General features: G+C 37.7%; 1 protein-coding gene across 2 annotated transcripts; it reads right to left on the bottom strand.

The window, feature by feature from the left end:
- Positions 1 to 1,461: 1,461 nt before the first annotated feature.
- LOC132068299 (probable inactive DNA (cytosine-5)-methyltransferase DRM3) lies at positions 1,462 to 26,677 on the bottom strand. Of its 2 annotated transcripts, XM_059461853.1 has the most exons (11): positions 26,518 to 26,677; positions 20,532 to 20,655; positions 20,337 to 20,456; positions 20,067 to 20,163; positions 19,812 to 19,858; positions 18,390 to 18,494; positions 17,109 to 17,208; positions 5,233 to 5,348; positions 3,839 to 3,941; positions 3,545 to 3,615; positions 1,462 to 2,990 (listed from the first exon to the last, which is right to left on the bottom strand). In XM_059461853.1, exons 2-11 carry the CDS (start codon positions 20,532 to 20,534, stop codon positions 1,575 to 1,577), a joined length of 2,178 nt encoding a protein of 725 aa, XP_059317836.1. In that variant the 5' UTR covers positions 20,535 to 20,655; positions 26,518 to 26,677; the 3' UTR covers positions 1,462 to 1,574. The 2 variants fall into 2 exon arrangements, with proteins under 2 accessions (XP_059317836.1, XP_059317835.1); XM_059461852.1 differs by lacking the exons at positions 17,109 to 17,208; positions 18,390 to 18,494; positions 19,812 to 19,858; ... (2 more) ...; positions 20,532 to 20,655; positions 26,518 to 26,677 and adding an exon at positions 5,819 to 6,584.

The following is a 26,677-nucleotide window of genomic DNA, read 5'->3' as shown; positions in this document are numbered from 1 at the left end:
GGAACCCAAACTATGTGATTGAATAAATTCTCCTGCAGGTCAAGGGCTCCTTCTCCGTCCCCTTCTTTAAACTCCGAATCATATTTTTCATAGAGAAATCTCTGATCAAGGATAGAACAAGAGCCCTTTTGCATCACATCTAAAGGATTCCTTGGTTCGGGCCGAAAAAGCAATGTCACTCGGATACTGAACAACTAGGGAAGAACAAAAATTACTATTCATTAGGTACACGCTTTGTCTTTAGTGATTAATAAAATAAAGATTGCAGTTGTCATAGGATATGTTGTTCCACTTTTCACATTTCTTGGGTTGCATTAATAGTGTATATCTTTACTTTATGTTTTGAAATAAAATAAAAAAGAGAGCAGGTTATATTGAAGGAAATCAACTAACATTTGTTAGCAATGAAGTTTTCAAAAGAAGATACATTACTATCATCTATAAAGTTTAGGAAATCCAAAGTCAGTTTCAGTGTCAATTGTCATGATCTCCCAACTGCTTTCTTTTATGACAGTATCTTAGAATATACATAAAAAATAAAAGGCAAACCGAAGTTGAAGTCAAAACTGAGTTTTTGATAATAAAAATAAATAAAAAAAATAAAAAAAAAACTGAACTTCCAAAATTCTTTCCGTTCCAACTCTTTACAAGAATAATTTTATTGAAAGGAACGTCCAGAAACGTGCTTGCCCTTGATTGCATGATACGTATCTTTTATTTAAAATTAATGAAATTTAGAAATGAAACATAATTCAATTCATCTGTGGACTATAGGAATTGAATATCAAATTTAGTGAAGTTATTTTCCAACTCCTTTGCACTTTAGTTCTACTCAAGTGTTGAGATTACTACTTATTATTATTGTTGATGCTTTTTTATCTCTCCTTGAACCGAGGGTGTATCAAAAACAGCCTTTCTACCGGTCACAGGATAGAAATAAGATCTACGTACACTTTACCAACCCCAGACAACCCCCCCCCCCCCCTTTGGATTATTTTCCCCTTGTTTTCTTCTATTTTCCAATAGTGATTTATAAGAATGACCTTCGAGGTAGGCGGTCTTAAACTTTTGACGTTTGCTCTATGGACAAATTTCAATTTAACAAGTTTGACTTTTAACCTTAAAGGTTTGCTCTATGGACAAATTTCAATTTAACAAGTTTTGACTTTTAACCTTAAAGATTTGCTCATAGAACAAGCTGGGGATCAAAAGTTCAACACAACTCATTCAAGGACATTGGTGTCATTTCCTGGTTTTCCAAACAAAAGGTGGGAGAAAAGTCAAATTCTCCCCTCAAGAGGATTATACAAATGACTCTACCGAGAAAATCCGAGTCAGTGGATGAAATACATGATACCAGTAATAATGTACTAGTATACATATATTTGAAGTACAATAAAGAGCACAACTACTTTTAGCATAGATTATCATCTAGCAACTACATAATGTAATGGGCACCCATTCACAATTTAAGCTTCATATATTAGGACTTGTACAGTTACACGTCATAAACTAGGACAACATGCTATGAATCTCAGTCCAAATGTGCCCTACACAATAAAGCTAAAGAACTACTAGTTGCGTTCCATTGAACTTCTTACACGTTGAAGGACACGCACAAACTCGTGAAACAACATGAAATCCAAACTTGCATGACTATCGATATCTGCAGCTAAATGACCTTTAGAAGAGTATGTACATGGGTTCTGGCATACGATGAAATCAAAACCACCATATTTCTGAATCAAGACTTCTATCTTGTTACTTGCCAACTTGCTAATGTCTTCCATCTGCACGAGTTCTCCTGTTTGTCCCGAACTACTCCACCATTGCTTGAGAATTCTCTGGTTTTTCTCAGAAGCTTCTATGGAGACAACAACTTTTAAGCGAATTCCAAGACGATGCAATGCAATTTCTGCTCCACCAATTCCGCTATAGATTGACAACACTGTCAACCCTCCAGGGTACAGAGACTTCAATGAAGAGAGACAATAAGCCAATGTATCTATCTGGAAGCAATGTTTCAACGACAGCAGTCTTTCCATCAGGCTCATCCCAGCAAGTCGACTGTGATTTTCTGGGTAGCCAAGAATGCGTTCTATTTGTTCTGGCCCTACAGGCGCCAATTTGTAACGGCCAACCCAGACCAGATTAAATATCTGGCACTGGTAGAGGATATCTCTCTGTCTGTCAACCGCAGGAAACCCCTGGGAATCACTTACTGTTCTTTCAAGCCTATCACATAGCTGAGATACACCAGTAGTCTCAGAATTGATGCAGCTCAAGTGTTGCCTTGTATCCCACGATGGCCACCATTTTCTGCTACTGGGAACTGCTTCTTGAATCGTCATTGGTGGTTTTGGAACAATGTGAAATCGATTTTCAGTAGGAAGATTATGTACATAACCTTCTTTACGACTCAGAGCTGAGAAAAGTTGAGTATTAACGAATTCTGGCTCGATGGAATATATAAACTGTGATATTCTTACCCAATTGTCAGGGGATAAGTTCATAACATTCCCATAAAAGAAATAGGGAGCTTTAGCCACCATCTTATCAAGGCTCCTGCATGAATTCGGCATAGACAATTTCGGTGTGTCTTGGCAATCCAGCACTCTTGATCTTTGGGGAATTGCTCTTCGAGAAACCGGAGTCCTGGTGGAATTGAGTGGCCTTAAGATTTCTTGCAATGCAGGGCCAAGGGGACTGCTAAAGGCTTCATCATACTCTGATTTCGGTCTCTTTAAAGTGTCTTTCTCATCAATATAGTTCTCCGTTGGCCGTTTCCCTTTAAGCTTTTCCAGTAGGTTAAGCCCGTGAAGGTCTCTAGATTCAGAGGTTGAGGTTGGCCGTTTCCCTTTAAGCTTTTCCAGTAGGTTAAGCCCGTTAAGGTCTCTAGATTCAGAGGTATCCTCACTATATTCCTCTTTCTTAACAGCTACTGGATGAAAACCAATTGAAACATTCCTACCGAGAGAGTTTAAGAGATGCTGCAAGCAGATAAACAAAACAAAAGAATTAAAACGGGATTCTAAAATAGCACACTATAAGTAAATAAGATCTCAGATAAACAAGAAGTATCATACAATAAGAGGCGAAGAGGCGAAGAACATCTCCAAGTCATTTGAAAAATACAATAGTTTATTTGAATTAATCGAGATTCTATTCGTACTCTAGTTTCTTCACAACTTTAAGCATCGGAGATTGCAACAGAGCAAAAGGACCAGCATGTTAATAGTTGATGAGCAAAACTGTAGCTCAAGTATGAATTCTAACAGAACGCTTCGTGCGAATAATCAACGAATAATCATTCCCAAAAATTCTCTCTTCCTAATAGCTAATTGTGAACTACACTGCAACCACACCACCATAGAGATTCACTCAGGCAAGGCTGTGAGTGGTTGCCGCAATTGCTTGAAACCTCTTCGATTCGTATTGTCCTATTTTCGGTCCAAAACTAATTGAAGCAAGCTATCAAAAAATAAGGATTACCAAAATTGTCAGTTTTATCACTACAAAAAGAAAAAAAGAGACATATAATTACCTTGTCCATTCTTCTGGCACTACTAGGATCTACAATTAAATTTGCAAGCTCTTCGAGAGGAATGTCAGAACCTAGAAGACAGAAGATAAAAGCTAAATGAAGCATACGATTAAAAAACCTGAATGGAAAAGAGAACTTGAAGACGCTAATGAAATATTTTACCATATCAGAAAGGCTGCAGTAGAAATATTGTGATTTCGATATGCAAACAGTTACTGGAGGAATAGATACTAGCAAAGAACAAAACTTGCTCACCATACGTATCAATACTAGCAAAGAACAAAACTTGCTTACCATACTTATCAATAACTGTGGAAACTTCATTCTCAGAGAAACCCATTTCAAGCAATTTTAATGTCTTCTCCATGGTCCCAAACAGAGCCTCAGTGCTGCATTCCTAGACAACAAAGTTGGTATTAATCAAAGCACAAGCACCCCAGATTAATGGTAGTCTAACCAGGAACTAAGACATTTGGGCTCATATAGCATGGAGCAGGTTAGTTATAGAAAATTTTCCACTCTTAACTTACGCTCGATTCAAAAAGGAGGAAAGGACTACGACACAGTTACATGAAGCAGTTTAATTTTTCCAAGTGTGGTATAAACTCTTGGTACAAAAAGCCTCCTAATAATAAATTCTAAAGACAGTTGATTCAAAGACCTTTTTCGATATCGTGAGCTACACAGTTATTTCTTTTTTTTTTTTGATGAAGTTGTTATCAAGCAGATTCAATTACACCTATCTTTTCTAGACATTGGCTAGCTAAGATTGGGTGGATCTGTTCACTGGGGATAATGTAGACATTTCTTTTTATGAAGAACCATCAAAACATTTTATTCCTCTCTCGATCCAAATAGGCAAAAAATTACAGCAGGAATCATATTCCAGATCTTTCTGATGGTCTTACAAAAGAGGGGAAAGAGTCAGCTTTGACTTAAACTGAAAAAACACAAGAACATGTTCCAGAGGTCATATGCTACTGGGCACTGAAGAAAAATGACTGTCTCTGACAAAAAAAGCATCTGGTGTTGTCCAACTCTAAATTTAGATATGGCAGTAAGACAAGCATTGTTTAGTGTAATCCAACAATACCTAACACCTGCCAGACTATATGTAACTTTCTTTTTATGAAGCAAGAAGTTTTATAGAATAGGCATCAAGAATATGCAAGAAGTACAAAAGAGGGGGAAAGAGTCAGCTTTGATACAAAAAAAGGCTAAGCTAAAGCAAATGAGCTGACAAAATCCAAAAAGTTAATATGGCAGTATACAGGGGCTAAACACTGCCAACTATATGACCATAAAAGACATCTAGAGCCTGTTTGGATAGGCTTAAAAAAAGCTTTTAAGCTAAGCCAAACGGGGCAACTTATTTTTTTGGGCTTATTTTAAGCACAAAATGGCTTATAAGCTGGCCAGCCAAACACTCAAAAAAGCTGAAAACAGCTTATAAGCTGTTTTCAGCAACTTATAAGCTAAGCCAAACGGGCTCCTAGCCTTAAGTGTGTTGGGAGGAGTGGATCTCCCGTCAAGACATCCGCAGTTCCACTGTCCAAACGCACCAAAATATCAGTTAATGTAACTTCTGCGTGGAAGGGTAGCCTGTCCGCCTTTCTTATACTCTTCTTATGTTTCATAGTTTTTTCTCCTATCAAAGGCTCAGAAAAGAGTTCACATAAATCACTGACCTTGTTCCTTTCTTTGATCTCAATAATAGAAACATCATCCTCGTCTTTTTTACAATTCTCAGCTATTCGAGCAGCAAAGATTACATCCACTAGTTCGTTGATAGGAGCAGCTTCACCTGCATACAGCATGAGGAGTACTTAGTTTAAATGATTGTCCATTTAAAGCAAAAAGAAATAGAGAATAAAGCTAAAGAAAGAGAATCTTCAGTGGCAAACTATAAATTATCGTATGTATATTAATGTTCTACAAAAATGTGATTTACTATAATGATGCAATTTGGAAAGAGAGAAATAGGAAAGCTTTTGGCACGACGAACAACTACTACTACTACGATGCCTCAATCCAAAACTAGTTGGGTTCAGCATAAGGTCTGCTGCACCAGTTAATGCTCAATCTTTTTTTTGAACAGGTAACAACTTTGTATTATAGACCAATACTTAGATAGTACTGAAAACCCTTTACAAAAGAAAAAAGAAAACTAAGAAGCTAAGAAAGTAAAATCCTAACACGAGTCAAGAACTTCTAAGATTGATTCTGCATCTACAGAGGGATTCTTTGTACACCAAAAACAAAATAGCAACATACAGTCTTGCTTGATCTTCTGTAGAGTGCTACTTCTATCCTGAAAACATCTGGAGTTCCTTTCTTTCCAGATTGTCCACCATGTGCAGGCTGGAATGATCCTCCAGTAGCTTCTATTCCTGGCCCCAATCCCAGCCTCCTCCCAGCTAGAAAGAGTGTCCACAATCTTGCTAGGCATTGTCCAAGATATGCCTCTGAGATTGATAAAAATTTTCCATAGCTGATCAGTAATTCTGCAATGTAAAAACAGATGCCCCGCTCTCTTGGCTGCTTCCCCACATAAGTAACAATTTGAAACTAATGTAATCCTTCTCTTTCTCAGGTTTTCATGTGTCAAAACAGCTTCTTTGGCTAGCAACCATATGAAGCATGCAACCTTAAGAGGTATCTTAACTTTCCAGATTTGTCTCCATGGCCAGTTAGAGTTTTGTGGCTCAGTCATGTTCATGATCTTATAGCCTGAACTCACTTTGTAGTGCCCCTTGTTATGCCCAGTCCACCACAAACAGTCCAACCCATCCTTCAGCCCTTGGAAAGACTCCAAATGTTTATAAAGCTCAACTAGTCTAGGTATTTCCCAGTCATTCAACATTCTTCTTAAGATCAACTCCCAGCCTTGAGGTGACCACATTTCAGCCACTGTTCTGTTCTGATGTTGTGCCAGAGCAAAACATATCAGGAAATAGCTCCTCCAAACTTCTGTTTCCCAACCACCTATCCTTCCAGAAAATTGTTTTGTTGCCATTATATACTCTGATAACAGAGTGGCTCTTTAAAAAAGGCCACCATGCTCTGATCGATCTCCAGACAGTTTACACCATATGGTTTATTTACCTCCTTAGTAGCCCAAAAATCCAGCTCCCCATACTTCAATTTGATCACTCTTCCCCATAAAGATTGTGAGTCTTGAGCATACCTCCACAGCCGCTTCAATTTTAAAGCCTTACTTTGATTCTTCAAAGTTTTGATACCAAGACCACCTTGTTTTTTTACTACTGATCAGAACTTTCCACTTAACCAAATGATAACTTTTCTTTTCCTTGTTCCCTTGCCAGAAGAAGGACCTTCTGAGCTTGTCCAGTCTTTGGACTACACTTGAGGGGATAGGAAACAAGGATAACATATATGTTGGAAGAGCATCAAGAACTGCATTGATGAGCCTGTCTCCCAATGACAAATATTGTGCTTTCCATCTAGACAACTTCTTCTCACACTTTTCCAGAACTGCATCCCAAATGTTCTTTGACCTTGATTTAGCACCCAATGGCATCCCAAGATAGACAGTGGGTATAGAACCTACTTTCACCTCCCAAGATTGTGGCCAGAAGCTCTATATTAGGGACTGAATTGACGGGATATATATGGCTTTTCCCCCAGTTGATGTGAAGCCCTGAGATGCCTTCAAAGAGTACCAGAATTACTCTCAGATATTTTAGTTGTTCCTCATTTGCATCACAAAAAATCAGAGTGTCATCCGCATATTGGAGATGAGTCACCTCCAAACTCCTCTCACTGTTTGTGGAAACCTCAAAACCTGTGATCCATCCATTTATTTTTGCTGTCTTGATCATGTTGTTTAAACCCTCCATAGCTAGAATGAATAGAAACGGGGATAGAGGATCCCCTTGCCTAATTCCTCTTTGAGTATCAAAGAAGCCTTCAGGGGCTCCATTAACTAGGACACAGAATTTCACAGTAGATATACAGAACCTGATCCATTTGATCCATTTCTCCCCAAAACCCATTTGCCTGAGGATTCTAAGTAGAAACTCCCAGTTAACATGATCATATGCTTTCTCAATATCAACTTACACAAAATGCCAGGCTTATTTTGTGATATTCTTGAATCTACAGCTTCATTAGCAATCAATACAACATCCATGATTTGTCTTCCTCTGATGAAAGGCATCTGTTGAGAATCTATAAGCTTATCCACCACCCCTTTTAACCTCTCAGTGAGTACCTTAGACAAAAGCTTATAGAAACTACCTATCAAGCTTATAGGCTTATAGGTCTAAAATCTTTCAGTTCCTTTGCCCCTGTCTTCTTGGGAATTAATGCAATATAAGTAGCATTGAGAAGAAGGATTATTTTTTTTAAAGAAGCACAAGTAAGGAGTTCGTAATCTCTTGCAAAAAAAATGCTCTCTCTTAGACGAAAGCAATCTCAGATGGATATGTGAAGCCCTAAAGCAGGCCTCTTTGCAGCCAGGCAACAAATGCAGAAGATGGGGAAGAAAAGTACAGGCGTACTCATTCAGAGTGATACAAAACTTCAACAGTTATGGTCGATTTGTGAGAATAGAGACTATTCTAGGGGACAAAAAGGCATCAGTCATCATCCCAGAAGACAGATACAACCAGGGATGGGATGACATTGCAGGGAAGATACAAATATATCTGGGTCCTTTTGTAGATCCAAGATTCCATTTAGCAGATGAGCAGTCCAAATCCTACATGGAGGCAGCAAGGATCCCAAAATGGTCAAGCACAATCAGTTCTGAAGCAGGGAAAACCAGTAACAGGGAGATGGGGGAAACAGAGCACTTCCTCTCGAGGTGTCTTGTGGGAGAATTTAATGATCCATTTAATACAAGCCCAAATGCAGATATCATCCAAAAATGGTTTGTGGGCAGGTGGCAAGTCACTGCAGGACTTAAAGTCACACCCATTAACCATAACCAATTTCTCTTTGAGCTCCCATCCAGATTGGAGGCAAGTAGGGTTAAAGCAGGCGATTGGTTCTGGAAAGGGAGGAGGCTGACTCTCGAATGGTGGACGCCAGTGGCCGGATCAAAGCTAACCACAAAAAAGTCAGAACATAAATGGATAAAGGTTTTGAATTCCACTCCATGCCTGGTCAACAGAAACATTCAAATTTATTGGGAACAAGTGTGGAGGTTACGTCGAAGTAGATGAAGACACGAAACACAGAACACACATGCTATAGGCTCGTATCTGTGTGGAGAAGAACATGAAGGTAATTCCGAGGACCATAGAATTGCTAAAAGAAGATTGGGGTTTCGAACTCTCAATTTTAGAAGATCTGCACACCGTCGTTAATCTCCCGGAAAAGGCACTGCTCCCGAGATAAGGAAGACGTCGGAAGAAGTTGGTACCTCGAACACTGTATCATATGAGGAGGTACAAAGGGACAGCTTTAATTCAAAAAGTGGCAGTCTGTTGGACAGCTTTAATTCAAAAAGTGGCAGTCTGTTTTATCCAGTAGATAAAAGGGCAAAAGTCAAAGAGTTCAATAGTTTAATAGGGAGTGGGCCAGGGCCAATTAAAAGACAGCTGGGCCTAGAAGCTGATCAGAATTATTACAAAACAGGCCCAAATGGCAAGAGGGGAAAAAAATAAAGCTTTAAATGAGGCCAAACTTCTTAAACTCAAAACCATCTGGCAGGTTAAAAAGCCCAGCCCATCTTCCAACAGATTCGTTGCTTTTTCAGCCCCTTCAGACTCCAGTGACTTTGAAATTGCCATGCAAGTAAATCCTGCAGAGCAAACATCAGGGGAGAGGCATTCAGATGCAGACGATGAAAGAATTCCCCAAGAAAGAATCCACAGGCCACTGCGACTACATACCTCAGGTGAGGAACTGGTTGCGTTCTCCAGCTCAGATACAGATTTCCCCTCTCAAGCGATATGTGAAGCATTACCATTGTCTTGGTACGAAGGCCCTATTCCACTGGCTATAGAATTATTGAGACATCAAAGTGGACAAAAATCACAATGGTAAAGGCATGCAAAGCATTTGTGGTCAACGCTATAGGGTTTGAACATGATCTCTTAGAATTAGTTAAAAGGATGGAGCAAAGAAGACAAAAACAAATCCAAGAATAGGAGTTAAAGCAACAGGGGTCTGAGAAAGGGAAGAAAAGCAGAGGAGAAGGGGAACGGAAAAGATTAATCTGTGGGATTAATTATGACAAAAAAGAGCAACAAGGCAGTGGGAGCAGGGGCAGGCAGTACACTTCACTGTCTGGATGAATTTGAAAGTCCTTAGTTGGAACATTAGGGGGGCTGAATGAGGAGGCGAAGAGAGACACCATCAAATCCTCATTCAGAGTTGGAAGGTTGACATATTATGTTTGCAAGAGACAAAAATCCAAGGCTGCAACAATAGGCTTATACAACAGATATGGGGAAACAGATGGGCTGATTGGGTAGAGCTTGAAGCGGTTGGCACAAAAGGTGGTATATTAGTAATCTGGGACAAAAGGAAATGGGTGAAAATGGATGCACAACTGGGCTGCTATTCAATTTCATGTATGCTGCAGAGTTCACTTGAAGAGTTTAGGTGGTGCTTCACTGGAATTTATGGTCCACACACTAATCAAGAGAGGAAGAGATGTGGGATGAATTAGCAGGGATAAAGAGGACTTTGGGAGCATCAATGGGTCATAGGGGGTGACTTCAATGTATGCCGATTTGAAAGTGAAAGGCTAAATTGCACTAGGAGATCAAGAGCCATGGAAACATTCTCAGACATAATCCAAGACTTAGAGATCATTGACCTACCATTGCAGGGAGCTCAATATACATGGTCAAGAGGAGAGAACAATCAACAAGCATCTAGAATTGATAGATTTCGTATCCCCAGAATGGAATGACTCTTTCAAAGCTGTGAAACAAATTGCATTGCCTAAAGTAATTTCAGATCACAGACCCATTTTGCTGGAAAGTGGGGACTGGGATGCCACTGCCTCCTACTTTAAATTTGGAAACATGTGGCTGGAAGTTGATGGCTTTCTGGACAAACTGAAAAACTGGTGGCAAAGCTACAATTCCAATCGGAGACCTGACTTCATCCTTATGCAAAAACTGAAGAATCTGAAGAAGGACATAACTATTTGGAATAAGGAGGAGTTTGGTAAATTAAAGACTAGGAAAGGCAAAGCACTAGATGAATTGATGATCTTAGAGCAAAACACTGAAGGCAGACAATTGAACATGACGGAGGCTAGTCAAATGACAAGTCTGAAGGCTGAGATACAACAGCTGGCCAAGATAGAGGAGATCTCATGGAGGCAGAAATCTAGGTGCCTTTGGCTCAAGAAAGGGGACAAGAACACCAAATTTTTTCAGAAGATTGCTAATTCTAATAGGAGATTCAATTGCATAGATAGACTTCTGGTGGACAATGTGATCATCGAAGATAAGGAGACATTAAAAAGGAAGACACTTGACTTCTTTGAAAAACTGTACACTGAGCAAGAAGACTGGAGGCCTACTGTAAATTTCGAAGGAATTGCTTCCATCACAGCAGAGGAAAGCAGTAGCTTAGAAGCAGCTTTTGGAGAGGAGGAAGTGCTAGCAGTCATTAAATCATGTGCCCCTGACAAAGCCCCTGGGCCTGATGGTTATACTATGGCCTTTTTCCAGAGTTCTTGGGAATTTATTAAGACAGACTTGTTAGCAGCTATGCAACAGTACCATCAACATTGCTGGATGGTTAAGTCTTGTAATGCTTCCTTCATTGCACTTATCCCTAAGAAAAAAAGGGCATTGGAGCTTAGGGATTACAGACCTATCAGTCTAATTGGAAGCATATACAAGATCATTGCTAAAGTTCTTGCAGGAAGACTGAAGGGAGTGATGGGGGAAACTGGTTTCAAGTCAGCAGAATGCCTTCATCAAGGGAGACAAATCACAGATGCCTCACTCATAGCTAATGAGGTGCTTGATTGGCAATTGAAACAAGGGAGTGCTGGATTTGCAAATTAGATGTCGAAAAAGCCTTTGACCAATTGAAATGGTCTTACCTCATATCTATGCTCAGACAAATGGGGTTTGGTGATAGGTGGATTAAATGGATTCAATTCAACATTTCTACTGTGAAGTATTCAGTTCTAATCAACCGAAGCCCGGTAGGATTTTTCTCTTCACAAAGAGGCCTGAGGCAAGGTGACCCCCTTTCACCTTTTCTGTTCATACTAGCTATGGAAGGGTTGAGTAGAATGTTGAACAAAGCCAAACAATTGCAATGGCTAACTGGTTTTGATATAGGAAGGGATAGAGCAGTCAACATCTCCCATTTGCTATATGCAGATGATACTTTGGTCTTCTGTGGGGCTGACAGAGAGCAGATCCTCCATCTAAACCTTACTCTACTAATATTTGAAGCAGTTTCAGGTCTTCATATAAACATGGTCAAGAGTGTGATTTATCCTGTAAATGAAGTGCAGAATGTTGAGGAACTGGCAGACATACTGGGTTGCAGAATTGGTACTTTTCCAACCACATACTTAGGGACTCCCACTAGGGGCTACATATAAGACAGAGGGCATCTGGAGGGAGTCATCGAGAAGTTTGAAAAGAGACTTGCTACTTGGCAAATGCAGTACCTATCAATGGGGGCAGACTAACATTGATTAACAGTGTGCTTGATAGCATCCCAACCTACAGTATGTCACTACATCCCATAACCAGTAAGGCTTTGGAGCAATTGGACAAAACTAGAAGGAATTTCCTTTGGAAAGGGAATAGCACCGACCATAAATTTCACTTGGTGCAGTGGCCAATAGTCTTGTTACCAAAAAAAAAGGCGGCCTCGGCATTAGAGACTTATCATTGTACAACAAAAGCCTACTAATGAAATGGTTATGGAGATACACTCAGGAGGAGCAGAGCCTTTGGAAGGATGTAATTATTGCCAAGCATGGAGCGCTAAACCACTGGTGCTCTCATATCCCAACAGAGCCATATGGGGTTGGTGTCTGGAGAAGCATAAGTAAGTTATGGGAGGAGTTCTCACAACACCAACACTTAGTAGCAGGGAATGGGCAGCATATCAGATTTTGGAGAGACAAATGGTTAGGCGACATCCCTTTAATGGCTGTTTATCCCAACATGTTTCAGTTATCAAGGGAGCCAAACTCTACAGTTCAACAACACAGAAAGGAATTCATGGAACATCAACCTTAGAAGGAACATACAAGATTGGGAAAATGGAGGAGTTGGTAAGCTTACTAGCAGCACTTCATAGTGTTGCAATAAATAGTGAAACACCAGACCAACTCAATTGGGGAGAAACAAGGAACGGAAAGTTCTCAGTTAAAGCAGCATATAAACTTCTAGGCACACAGAATGAAACTACAGCTCATTGGCCTTGGAAGCTTATATGGAAGATCAAACTGCCCCCTAAGATCAGCTGCTTTAGCTGGACTACACTTCATGAAGCTTGCTTGACTCAAGACAATCTAGCTCGAAGGACGTTTCAGATGGCTAACAGATGTTATATGTGCATGAAGGAAGCAGAAACTCACAACCACTTATTTCTACAGTGTCCAATAGCTGCAAATTTATGGAATATGTTTTAGTACTTTTTGGACTCAAATGGGTCATGCTCAGAGTATCAGGGATGTTTTTGTAAGCTGGAGTTACTGGAGAGTTGATAGTGCCATCAAGAGAATCTGAAGATGATACCTGCAGCCATCTGTTGGAGTATCTGGAATGAAAGGAATAGAAGATGCTTTGATGGGATATCAACTACCTACCAATCTTTAAAAGCTAAATGCCTCATGTTTTTGTATAGCTGGGTTTATTTATTCCATTAGATTCCCCAGTTACCTTTCTGAACTTTGTCAGCTCCCTGTCCCTCTATATATAAAGGAGAGCTGGCCTTTTTGCTATTCTACTTTTGTAACTACTATGCATCTGCTTGATGCCTGCAATGAAATCATTTATCTCATCAAAAAAAAAAAAAGTAGCATTGAAGCTCTTCTCAAACATGTCTTGGTCATGAAAATTGTGAAAAGCCCCCATGATGTCTTGTTTCAGGATTTCCCAACATTTGATAAAGAATCCCACGGTGTATCGATCAGGGCCAGGAGCTTTATCAGCAGCAAACTTTTTCAAGCAATTATACACTTCTTGTTCCTCAAATCTGGCTTGTAAATTGTTCTTTTCTGATTCTGTTATTGAGGGACAGTTAATCAGATTCCCAGCAGACCTCCAGTTCTCAGTCTCAATGTAGAGCTTCTTGCTTGACTATTCTAACTTCTCACCCTTAAGGATTGTGATATGCCTTTTTTTTTTTTTTTTTTTTGAGGTAAAAGGATTGTGATATGCTCTTATTGAGATGTTTTATCCTGCACTGTGGACACAATTGCTGCTATATCCACCAAACTTCTCAGACTTGTTACGATTTTAGGTCAAAACTCAGCCAATCGAAAAAAGTTCAGGAAAATAAAATAGAGTGGCGAAAAATGTTGGTATATGCCGGCTATTGTGGAAGGAAAGGAATCAAAGGTGGTTTGAAGGCAAAGCTACTACTGTGTAAATTTTTGAAGTACAAATACTTAGGGCTCTTGGCACTGTGGTGTAAATAGGAAACAACACATGATGGGGACAGCAAGATAGATTTTACTTAATTCCGTTATCAGAAGATTATATTAATTCCTCACGGTGGTGATTTTTGCATAGGGGCCTCCCCTTCTTTTGTAAAGAGGTCTCCCCTCCTTTTGAAATGTACAGCAATTAGGCATGACTTTTACTGTGAGCAATACTTCCTTTTTCTTCTTTTTAAAGGAATAACTACGAATGGCGCCATTAGAGAAGAAAGTCATCAAGATAAGGATTTTCTCAGTAATTCTTAGATATGACATTATGCAACAGAAATGAATAGTGTCATGCATGGTTTTGCTCTATGTAGTCATTCAACCATTATCTCTACTCATCACTACTCCTTCTGTTCTATATGCCAAAGAGACAACCTTTAACTATCACAAGTCACATGCCACTACAAGTTTTTTTTATAGCTCAAAACCTAGAAAATAAAAAATAAAATGTGCATGCATGTGTGCGCGTGTAAGAGAGAGAGAGAGAAGATAAGTCCATTGGAAGAAATATTGCATAAATTTTGAAATGAGAAAACTAGGACGGAAGAATAAGGCTTGGGTTGGGGGAACAAAAGGATGGGAACCGGGGCAACTGTTCAAGCAGAGCTGGAGGTGAGGCATTGGGTAGTTAGGGACTTTTGGTAGAGGAGAAGAGAGACGAAGTGGCTGTGATTGGTTGGTGCAAGTGGGCTAAGGCAGCCTGGAAGGGGCTGGAGAAAGAGGGGCATACAATAACTGCAGCTTATGGGGTGTTGATGGTACTTGAGAGAGGGATAAATGGTGGGCGCCTGGGCGGGTCACTGGTTCAAGATGATATATAAGTGAGATGGAAGTTAGAACGTTGCTTTCCGGGAAGACCCAGCAAGAGTTGGCAATAGGCAGCTGGATTGGTAGATATGCAGAGAGACAGAGAGAGAAATGGTGGAGCATTCTGGGTTTGAACTTGTAAAAGCAACATATACATAACGTTATGCCATGGATGAACATGTTAGCTCCAATGCTGTGAAGGCCAATAAGTAGAAGAAATATAAGTAGAGGGATCTAAAAGAGTACACGCATTTTTAGGGTCTACATTGCATCTTTTTAAAGGCCTGTCATTTTCTCTTATTTTAGCTCTTCAAGATTGAATCAGCCTAAGTACTTAAAACATCAATGATCTAAAGTCTAGAAAAATATGTGCAATATAGGTTTTGATGATCTACGCATTGAGAAAAACGAAGACAAGAAGTTCACACGGGCGGATCCAGGGTTTGAACTTTATGGGTCCAGGAAGCCACTTAGCCAATTGACAATTTGAGTTACTGGGTTCAAATTTCTTAAATTTCTTAATATTTATACATATTTAGTAAATTTCTTAACACATATACAGGGTCTGTGATAAAGCCACTAGGTTCAGCTAAATCGATACTTTACCTTGTACATACGCCCCTCAAAGTTCAAGAAAAGAAAAAGGAACATCTTGGTTCTACACTTCTACTTAATGCTAATCGGTCTGTTTTGTGATTTTGATTTCCTGTGCTGTTTTTCTAGAGCTACTATAGTCTAAATGACGATGGTGATTGGTAATATTACTCCATTGAAATCTCTCCTTCCTGCATTCACAAGCTTTACTAGGACTATCAGACATATACTGCAATATTTCTCAATGTTATGTTCCAAATTCCTTCACAAGTTAACAAAAAGAAAAGCAGAAACAAGGAGCAGGGAGAAAGAACAAAGAATTTCCTGGACTTCTCTCCTTGCATATCATTGACACTGAAGCTACAATCTTCAATAGTCTCTAAAGACAGGATTAGAAAAGAACAAAATAGAGCAAGGTTTTCTAGACTACTACAGGAGTAACAGAACATCTGAATTTGGTTTTGCTAAATGTCACATCAAACTTTTACACAGGGGCACGCATAAAAACATCGTAGGTGACGAAATTGACTGTATGGCACAACTGTAGAGATGGGGAAATGACAGATTACTTAATACTTTCACTTTTCCTGGACTCTGTAATGGTCATACTAGCAGCTTGGACATCAGTTTGAGGAAGCAACTTTGCTGCAAGGAGCAAGAGTGGCGAGGGTAGTGGAGTAGAGCGAAGAGAAGCTGCAACATACTCAGGGCAGGGAGACACTAGGGAGCGATGGGTAAAGAAGGATAGATAAGAGTGCTGCTAACTCTCTCAGAAAAAAGAAATTCGATGGCAACGTGACCTGGGAAGGGAGAGAGCAAGCAGGAGTAGACTGAGAAGTAACATGATAATTGAGAGATGAGACGTCTCAGAGGAGTAAGGGCTAATATGGGCTTGGACTTGGAACAGAAGGAGAGATGCAGGACTGCCCATGAGGAGGGGGGGTGGGGAAGAATTAAGAGGAAAGAACCAGAAATTTATAGAAAACATTTAAGATTGTTGAGTTCTTTACATTTTCAAGTTTCAGTTCCTGGAAGTAACACAAGTCATATGTGACCTGCCAGAAAATGCAAATAAAATTACCTAAAGAGCTATGATAAGCATAATAGAAATGCAAGGACTAAAAAGAAAAATCATAGGTCAAGGACAAAATTACGTATTTACAAGCCTTTAGGGATTTCCGGTGCCATTTTCTCTATTTTCTGCTTCATGGTTGCATCGGCTGGAGAGCTGGATAGACCAATGTTCCAAAATCTAAGAAAACAGCCTTTCTCTGTCACTACAACATTGACAAATAGAAGTATAATGGACTCATGCTCAGGCTTCGCTATCAGCTATACAGCATGGTTAGGAGGATTCTGCTTAAGAGATGACAACCATATCCCTAGCCAGTGTACTGCCTTTGCATTTTCTTAGTGCCAGGCTGCTTTGATTATGATTTAATGCTTGCTTACTTTTTCCAGAAAAGAAGAGATGAGAACCATAGTACTACAAGACAATTTCTATAGCATTTTTAAAGCACAAAAAGCTACAGCTATTTCACATACCAAGTTTACCAATTGCAAATTCAACTTCATCCAAAGAGAAACTCATTGCTAATAAAGATACTCTTTTGTCATCACAAACTCCAATACACGGATCAGGCTCCTGCAACAGGAAAATGTGGAGACAGCCCAAAAGGCATATCCTCGTTATCTTTCTTAATTCTAATATAATCTCAAAACACAGGCTGAGAGCCTCAAAGCATATTACCCGCAGTTCTTATTGCATGGCTTTTATTCCTATAAGTGACATACAGAATGAAGAGCAATATGCATAAGTCTGAGTACACAACTTTGTCTGCATCTAGTATGAAATAGCAATACCCATCAGTGTGAAAAGTTGGGGTAATGACCAATTTATAAATAAAGTCGTTCTTGTATCAAAAGGCTTTCTGTGCTATACACCATGTTGAGCTAGACCAACCACTAATATACCATACTCTTTAGAGCTTCTTTCTAACTTCGTTCAAAGAAATAGTTTCGGATAAGGAAACAGACTTTTCTTTTGTTGCTTCTTTCACTGGCATAAACCACCTATTGTAATAACACATTTTTTTTTTCCTTCGGCTTGATTCTCTCTTCTATCCATCTCTGATTGAATATGGAACTTTTTCCCCAATCTACAAAAATTACTAAAATGACCTACCCAGTAGCAAAGATTGCATCTACTTTGCCTCCTTATCTCCAAGGAAGCTATGTTTCATTGGCCCCTTTATTAGTTAGATATCAAAAATAGTATTCTTCATGGTGAACTAGGTGAGGAGGTCTACATAGACAGCAAGATTTAGTTCCCTCTTATAAATAACTACAAGTGCTGCAGAGTTTGAGATGGCTCCTTCAATCTAATTACCCACCACTTTAGTTCAAACATAAAGTGGAAGCAACAGCTAATAGACGTTTGCCAATCATGTGCTACTGACAGCAATTTTCATACAGCTATAAACAGGGGATGATCGGCAGCATCGATTCAATATAGTGATGCATAAGCAATACATATCTTCAAATGCAGTAAGTAGGCAAGCGATTATATTGACTGAACTATGAAACTTGGCGAGCACAAGGATAAAGGAGTTAGTATCAGTAGAGCTATAAAATGTACTATCTTAAGAAACCATATTGAGCATTACGCATACGCATACTAGCATCATAACAGTTCAACAATGAATATGTCATAAATTACTACAAACTACTATTCATTTCAAATACAATTCATTTCAAACTAGTAACTAGTAACCAACATTTATAGGAAGCACATAACTCACATCACGTAGAACCATATTACTTTACCTCTTTTATATGTACATCTCCGTCAAACTTGGCACGACTGTTTATGTCCTCGTCGTCACCAAACAAGCTATCCAGAGAATCTGATGATTCTGCTCTAGGAGGATCCTATTAAACAGACCAACCACAATCAATCCTGGTTATTCTGACGCAAATCAAGAACTGAGTGGCACAATGTTCTGCAATCCGTGATTAGCACAAGTGAAACTATATTTCATTGAACGCATCAAATCTACTACCTTTTGTTTCTAATATCTAACCTAACAGAACAAGAAAATTGAATAGAGTAAAACTGAAAAACTCAAGAAAATAAGCAAACTCTTTGAAGCAGAAGCTGTCCTATGAAAACATGAGAAAAGATTGTATAGAGGCCTCTGGAATGACACAAATGTGTCATAACTGGAAGCAAAAAATCTGTGGCCATAGATGACATTAGCTACAAGTTTGATTATTCGTCATCAGACATTTTCAAATGGAATAATATCACAAAATAACTCAACACCAAAAGCAAATAACCTGATAGCATAGAAACTATAGAAAATAGCAGGATCAAAGCTAAGTTTGACTCTGGATGATGTTTTTAAGAGAAAAATTGAAAAAGTGAATTACTTATTTGCTTGGTGAACATGTGGGCTCATAGAAATACTTTTACTTTTTTTTTTCTTTTTTTTTTTTGAAAGGAAAAAAATAGAGAATTGAGAAAAATTGTATTGAGAGACCAACAGTGGGCCCCTTGTAACTTTTTAGTGTATATATGTCTTGACCTTTAATTGATTGGACAGCATTTTGTGGCAAACCAAAAGGGAAATATACACATTCAATTAGGGAGATAGACCAACATATTCCATTTTCGCTGTTTATGGTCTGAAAAACAATTGCACTGTAGATAACCTAAGACTCAGAAAGTATTGCTGACATTTTGCCAAAAGTACCGCTCACTTTATTAGTACCATAAGCAAACACCTGTAGAGGGGCACTTAAAAGTTACCTAACTAGACACTGAGGACCCAAGAAGAAGTATTTTTATTTGTGTAACTTCTTGATAGACTAAGAGAATTGTGATAAGAAGTTTTTTTTTTTTTTTGGATGAAGAAAAGAGAGGCTAAACCACCAAGCCAAATTGGTGAATGCAATTGTGATAAGAAGTTTTAAGTTGCCAGAAGTTAAAATGTCTTGAGGATGCTAGACAGTTACACAAAGAGGAGTAACACTTTGCATGAATACCTATGTTGCTCGCAATCTACAAAAATGTTGCCGCAACCGTGTCGGATTCTCCAAAAATGCACTACTTTTGGAGAATCCCACACGCAACCGTCGACATTTCTGAAGAGTCCGAGCAACATAGATGAATACATTATTTCATGCAATAAATGAGCAGCATCAAAGAAGAAGCAGAAGTACCATACATTAGAAATAGTTACTTACAGAATTTGCACAAAGAGTCTCCAGTAACAAGTCCATGTTCTCTTCACCTAGATTGAAAAGAAAACATCCCGTCTAAAATTATTCAACTGTAATAACAACCAAACTTTTAAACAAAATCTATGAGTTGGTATTCTTTTTCTTTTTCCTTTTTTTAGGTGGTAAACTTGGTACTTTTTCTCCAAGATTCAATAGAAAATTATTTACCAACACAATCTCGCAACAGATAAAAACAGAAGTTAATTGTCTACTATGTACCATTTTCCTCAATTGCTCTATCAACAAGTGCTGCCTTAAAACCCATGGTCAGAAGAGATGACCTCACGTTGCTGGCTGATGAGCTCGCAACATTGTCCTACAGATGCATTAGCATCAGAAAATGAGATGATCACAGAGGTGATGAATATCAATACTACCAAATGGACGCAAAACCAGATTACCAAGGTAGCATACGTCTCGAACTTGTATAAACGTTGCAACAAAAATATTACCAAGGAGTTGAAAACTCAGAAAAGTATCTATCCTTACCCCCACAGGCGTTGTATATGTGTATATAGATGGAAATTCGCAATATGGATCTTCAATTTTAGGCATGATTCCACTCGCACCTTCAGGCTTTGAAGAATTTTCACTATCTGGTAATTCACACTAGAGTAAAACAAAGAATGATTAAGAATGCAGCAAAGGAATAGCACCATACACCTTAAATATTCATATGTATACCATTTTAATGTGAAATTGGAGGGGTTGAAAGCTAGAGAATTGTCTCTTATGTGCCGCACCAAAATCGTAAGACAGTGATTTCCTTGAACCTCAATTTTTTTTGGATCTCTTGATTTCCTTGAACCTGTTGCAGCATGGAAAAGTAATATTAATTAATTGAAACACAAGGGTAAAGAATGAGCAAACAATCGTGCAGCCAAAAATTACTGAGTCATTCAAAGCGAACGCTGAGGATTCATATATGGAACCGCAACGTATTTAGGTTTGAGGCGTAGTCCTTGTTGTATTCAAAGAAAACATTGCAGCCCATATTCATAAACCAAATTGGAAAAGCTTTGGTCAGTTTTTCTTTTTATATACTATCAAATGGGCAGAGTCTGAAAGGTGGTAACATGCAATATAGTAGCGGACCAAACACTTGATAGGCGGAGCTCCCACTGAGAACAGATTGGGAGACTTTCACCTTGTACAGGTCAAGTAATAAAAACCCAAATACTAGTCGCAGAGAAAGTTTAGATGTTATTAAGTTTTGTTAAATCTTCACAGGAAAATCCTAAAGCTTTTCTGCATGGCAATATAACCAAAATTTCAAGCTGGTGCAGCTGTATTATCATTATTTAAATACCCAAAAAGCACTTTTTTTGTGCAACCGAGTGGATATTCATATCTCAATTGGTTATCAGATAGACAAATTATTCTAGTCCACGCCAATTCAACCCAAGGAACATTTCAGCAAAAGACAGTTCAAGAAAAAAGAGCTATCGGGAGCCGGGTATAATTTCACTTAAAATACGCAGTAATTAAGAGTGTGTTCGGTATGGAGGAAAACAATTTCCAGAAAATGTTTTCCAATTTTCCATTGTTCGGTTAGTCAAGTTTTTTGGAAAACATTTTCTCTAGGAGAACAAGTTCCTTAAAATGAGGAAAATGACTTCATTAATGGAAGTAGGAAAAACAAGTTCCCCTCCAACAGACCTCATCTTCACCCCCACCACCCCTTACCCCTACCTCATCCACCCCTACCTCCCATAAAATTTGTCTGGGGTAATTTTTTTGGTTGTGTGCCGAACACAAGAAAATAAGAAAAAAATCCACTTATTTTTATTTTCCGAAAATATTTTCCAAGAAAACATTTTCCTTCATAATGAACACATCCTAAGTACTAAATTCTCCAATGTTCACAACGAATGCACATAATCCGGGGGAAAATTGAACGCCTAAATTTTCCACTACCTGCGCAACTTTGTAAGTCCAATAAACCATTTCAATTTCGATATTTACACAAGCATAAACCACCAGCTCCAATTGATATATTTTTTTCGTGTTGAAAATGCATGAACTTTTAGAAAATAAACTGTTACAATTTGAACCGGGGGGAGTATGTGATTGTGAATGGAACTTCAAAGTTTAACATATTAATGAATCAGTTCCTTAACTACAATGACTTCAAATTCCAATCTTTATGGAACACCATTCATAGTGGTAAACTGCCTAAGTAACATTGAAACCAATTAATTAAAAATTCTCGAATAGTTATTAGGGAGTAGCCCAATTATTTAGTTTAAGTTAACTACATACTTGCTAACGATATGAAACATATTTTAGCAAAATAATTAATTTTTATAAGATTATACTGATTCAGGTAACCATTACATATAAATTAGTGCTTCCTCTCCAACAGACCTCATCTTCACCCCCACCACCCCTCACCCCTACCTCATCCACCCCTACCTCCCATAATATTTGGCCGGGGTAATTTTTTTGCTTGAGTGCCGAACACAAGAAAATAAGAAAAAAATCCACTTATTTTTATTTTCCGAAAAAAATTTCCAAGAAAACATTTTCCTTCATACTGAACACATCCTAAGTACTAAATTCTCCAATGTTCACAACGAATGCACATAATCCGGGGGAAAATTGAACGCCTAAATTTTCCACTACCTGCGCAACTTTGTAAGTCCAATAAACCATTTCAATTTCGATATTTACACAAGCATAAACCACCAGCTCCAATTGATATATGTTTTTCGTGTTGAAAATGCATGAAATTTTAGAAAATAAACTGTTACAATTTGAACCGGGGGAGTATGTGATTGTGAATGGAACTTCAAAGTTTAACATATTAATGAATCAGTTCCTTAACTACAATGACTTCAAATTCCAATCTTTATGGAATACCATTCATAGTGGTAAGCTGCCTAAGTAACATTGAAACCAATTAATTAAAAATTCTCGAATAGTAATTAGGGAGTAGCCCAATTATTTAGTTTAAGTTAACTACATACTTGCTAATGATATTAAACATATTTTAGCAAAATAATTAATTTTTATAAGATTATACTTATTCAGGTAACCATTACATATAAATTAGTGCTTCAAACACTTCAAACTTTATCACAAGCGATTAAAATGTACTGTAGATCTCCATTAAAAGTTTATCAACTCATTATAAAACGGATTCAAGTTATATGCACAGACAATGCATCAATTTTCTACATCATCACTGCAATTTAATTTATTATAACTGGTTAGTTATTATTTATTATAGATTATATTAATTAATATTATTAAATAGAATTACCTGAAATTACATTTTAAATAATCTGCTTGTGTATGAGATACATCAAATATCGTATATCATCAGTGTAATTTAAAACATCGGTTACTTATAATGTATTATACATATTACTCAATACTATTAAATAGAATTACCTGCAATCACATTTTAAGTGACCTGCTTGTGCACGAGACACGTCTGGTCATCAGTGTAATTTAATTTATTATAACCGGTTAGCTATCATTTATTATAAATTATATTAATCAATAGTATTAATAGAATTATCTGTAATTTTTTAATTATTAAAATAGAATTACCTGTAATTACCTTTTAATAAACCTCTTAAGTACATGATACAACAAATCTAGTTGTACTAGGAAAGTGACGCGAAAATTTTAAAATATATAGGACTAATCACAGTTTAAGAAGACATTCAATTAATTCCTAATAATGTTTATATTGGTGTACAATACTACACAAAGAAAGAATCATAAGTCGGACCTTAATTATGTAATCCTACACATTAAAAATCACCTAGAGATTTATATAATTTTCCGCATTTAATAACAAAAAATCGCTACCCACATTTTCAAATCATCTATAGATTTGTATAATCCGCATTTAATACCAAAATCCCTATAAATTGCTACCCGCATTCTTCTATTATTTAGATGTAGTCCTCCTTCAAAAGTGTAGTCCCCCTTTAAAAGTCTTCTTCATAATACAAAATCCCGCATTGCTGTTGTAATATGAAGAAGACTTTCTTGTATAATTTCATTCCATCAAAAGCTGAAGAAGAAGCATGCAAAGAGAGTAACGCCCCGTGGCTGGTGACTCGTCGCTTGGTAGAAATATGGGACATATACTCAGCCCCGGTCATAGACCAGCAGAACCCATGGCAGATCAAAAAGGTTGTCACGTATTACGAGGCGGCCGTCGGGATACTGGTGCTGCCGTTCGCGGACATTTTCGAGCACGTTTTTCGATACTGGACGTTGGACACAGCCAAATTTGTAACGTTCGGGCACAGGAAGCGTATTGATTTATGGGATGTAACTGAAGAGAACCACCCTAAGAATTATCGTTCTGAAGGGACTTCTATTGAGATGCTGCCTAATGAGAACTACGCACTCATGTGTGTAGATTTGTTTAAGGATCGTGGATTGGGGGTTGATGATGAGATTGGATTGTATTGGGATCCTAGGTCTTCGAATCTTAAATTCAAGTTAATTAAAAAGGGTCATGTTTGATGAAATCTTGTGATGATTTTTGTCAGGAGATTGAAAGATTGTTATATTTTATATTTTTTGAAAGAATAGTGCTATTCAGCAATAATATTAAATTGACTGTTTTCTTTTCTATTGTTATGGAATATCATGTTTTATTTTATGTGTCTTATTTAATGAAGATTTTTGAATTATGTGATGAAGATGTGTGTAATATACCCAAATATTCTTGAATCGTGTGATCTCAAACATACCATATAAGTTAGTGGAGTTAAGAAATTACTATATATAAAAAGTGATATTTGTTTTGAAACAGTGTAAAAATGAAAGTTTGCAAGGATTGTTTGATGAAATTTCCTGATGGATTTGCGTTAGTTCTCAAATTGTAAAAGAGACTGACAGATTCTTATACTTTTATTTAAAAGATAGTGGTGATTGGCTTGTGCTATAAACCAATACTCCCTCCGTCCAAATTTATGTGAGGATGTTTAACTCGGCACGGAGTTTAAGAATGAAAGGAAGACTTTTCAAACTTGTGGTCCAAAATAAGCCATATATATTTGTGTGGCTGGAAAGCATAGGGTAAAATGAGAAGTTTAAAGTTAACTTGTTACAAAATTTAGAAAGGTGTCATTCTATGTGGGAGTGACCAAAAAGGAAAGAGTGTCACATAAATTGGACAGAGGGAGTAATTTTAAAATTTACTATTTTTTTCTGTTGCAGTTCAATATCATGTGTGACTCACTAACGTGTTGTGTAATGATTAGAATGAATCTTTTGGATTGAGCAATTTGTTCAAAGCAAACGTTGAGGATCCATACATCCATACATCGAATCCCAACTTACTTAGGCTTGAGGCTTAGTCCTTGTTTTATTCAAAGCAAACACTGCAGCCCAGATTTATAAAGCAAATTGGAAAAGCTCAGGCCAGTTTTTTCTTCTTTAGAAGTGATTAGATGGACTAATTATTCTCCAAATCAATCCCAACCAATTAACACTTAAACAAAAGACAATTCAAAAAGAAAGAGCTACTAGGAGCCAGGTATTATTTCACTTAAGATAAGTACTAAATTCCCCAATATTCAAGTTCAACAACGAATGCACACATAATCCAGTAGAAAATAAAACATCTAAATTTTCCACTACCTGCGCAGCTGTTTGAGTCCAATAAACCATTTCAATTTCAATATTTACACAGGCATAAACCAACAACTCCAATTAATATATGTTTTTAGTGTTGAAAATGCACAAAATTTTAGAAAACATATTGTCATAATCGATGTTATAGACAAAAGTTGAGCATGCACTAGTTTCACCGGCGGAGGAGAGAAAGGTGCAGTCGTCTTTTGACTCTTTTCATTATTTCATGATCCAAAAACCACTTTTTTTGTGCAACCGGTTGGACATTCATATCTCAATTAAAAGTGATTAGATAAACTAATTATTCTACTCCAATTCAATTCCAACCAAGTGACATTTCAACAGAAACAGTTCAAGAAAAAGAGCTAGTGGGAGTCAGGCATAAATTTACTTAAAACAAATGTTAATTAAGAACTAAATTGCCCGATGTTCAACAACGAGTGCACATAATCCAGTAGAAAACAAACACCTTCCACTACCTGCACAGTTGTTTAAGTCCAACAAACCATTTCAATTTCAATATTTACACAGCCACAAACCAACAACTCCAATTAATACATGTTTTTCATGTTGGAAATGCATGAAATTTGATGAAATAAACCAATGTCACTTAAAATAGGCAGTAATTAAGAACTAAATTGGCCAATGTTCAACAACGAACGCACATAATCCAATAGAAACGAAAAACACCTAAATTTTCCACTACCTGCGCAGCTGTTTAGGTCCAACAAACCATTTCAATTTCAATGTGTACACAGGCATAAACCAACAGCTCCAATTAATACATGTTTTTCGTGCTGAAAATGCAAGAAAATTGAGGAAATAAACCAATTCCACTTAAATAAGCAGCAATTAAGAACTAAATTGGACAATGTTCATAAGCAATGCACATAATCTGGTAGACAGGAAAAACACCTAAATTTTCCATAACCATTTCAATTTTGATATTTTACACAGGCATAAACCAACAGCTCCAATTAATATATGTTTTTCATGTTTAAAATGCATGAAATCTGAGGAAATAAACTAATTTCACCGGCGTGGAATAGAAAAGGAAGCTGACCTGTAGCTGCTGCCAAACTGATCGGAGCTCTTTTCGCCGGAGCGGTGAAATTCTCTTAATTGAGCATTTTAGGTGAAAACATAACATGTTGGGAGTTCGTGAACTTCGGTTACACCATTGTTTACCCATTTCCCAGACGAGAGATCAACGGCTGATATTA

This window comes from Lycium ferocissimum, chromosome 8 (assembly GCF_029784015.1).
Source record: "Lycium ferocissimum isolate CSIRO_LF1 chromosome 8, AGI_CSIRO_Lferr_CH_V1, whole genome shotgun sequence".
NCBI lineage: Eukaryota > Viridiplantae > Streptophyta > Magnoliopsida > Solanales > Solanaceae > Lycium > Lycium ferocissimum.
This window is presented reverse-complemented; position numbering and strand designations above follow the sequence as displayed.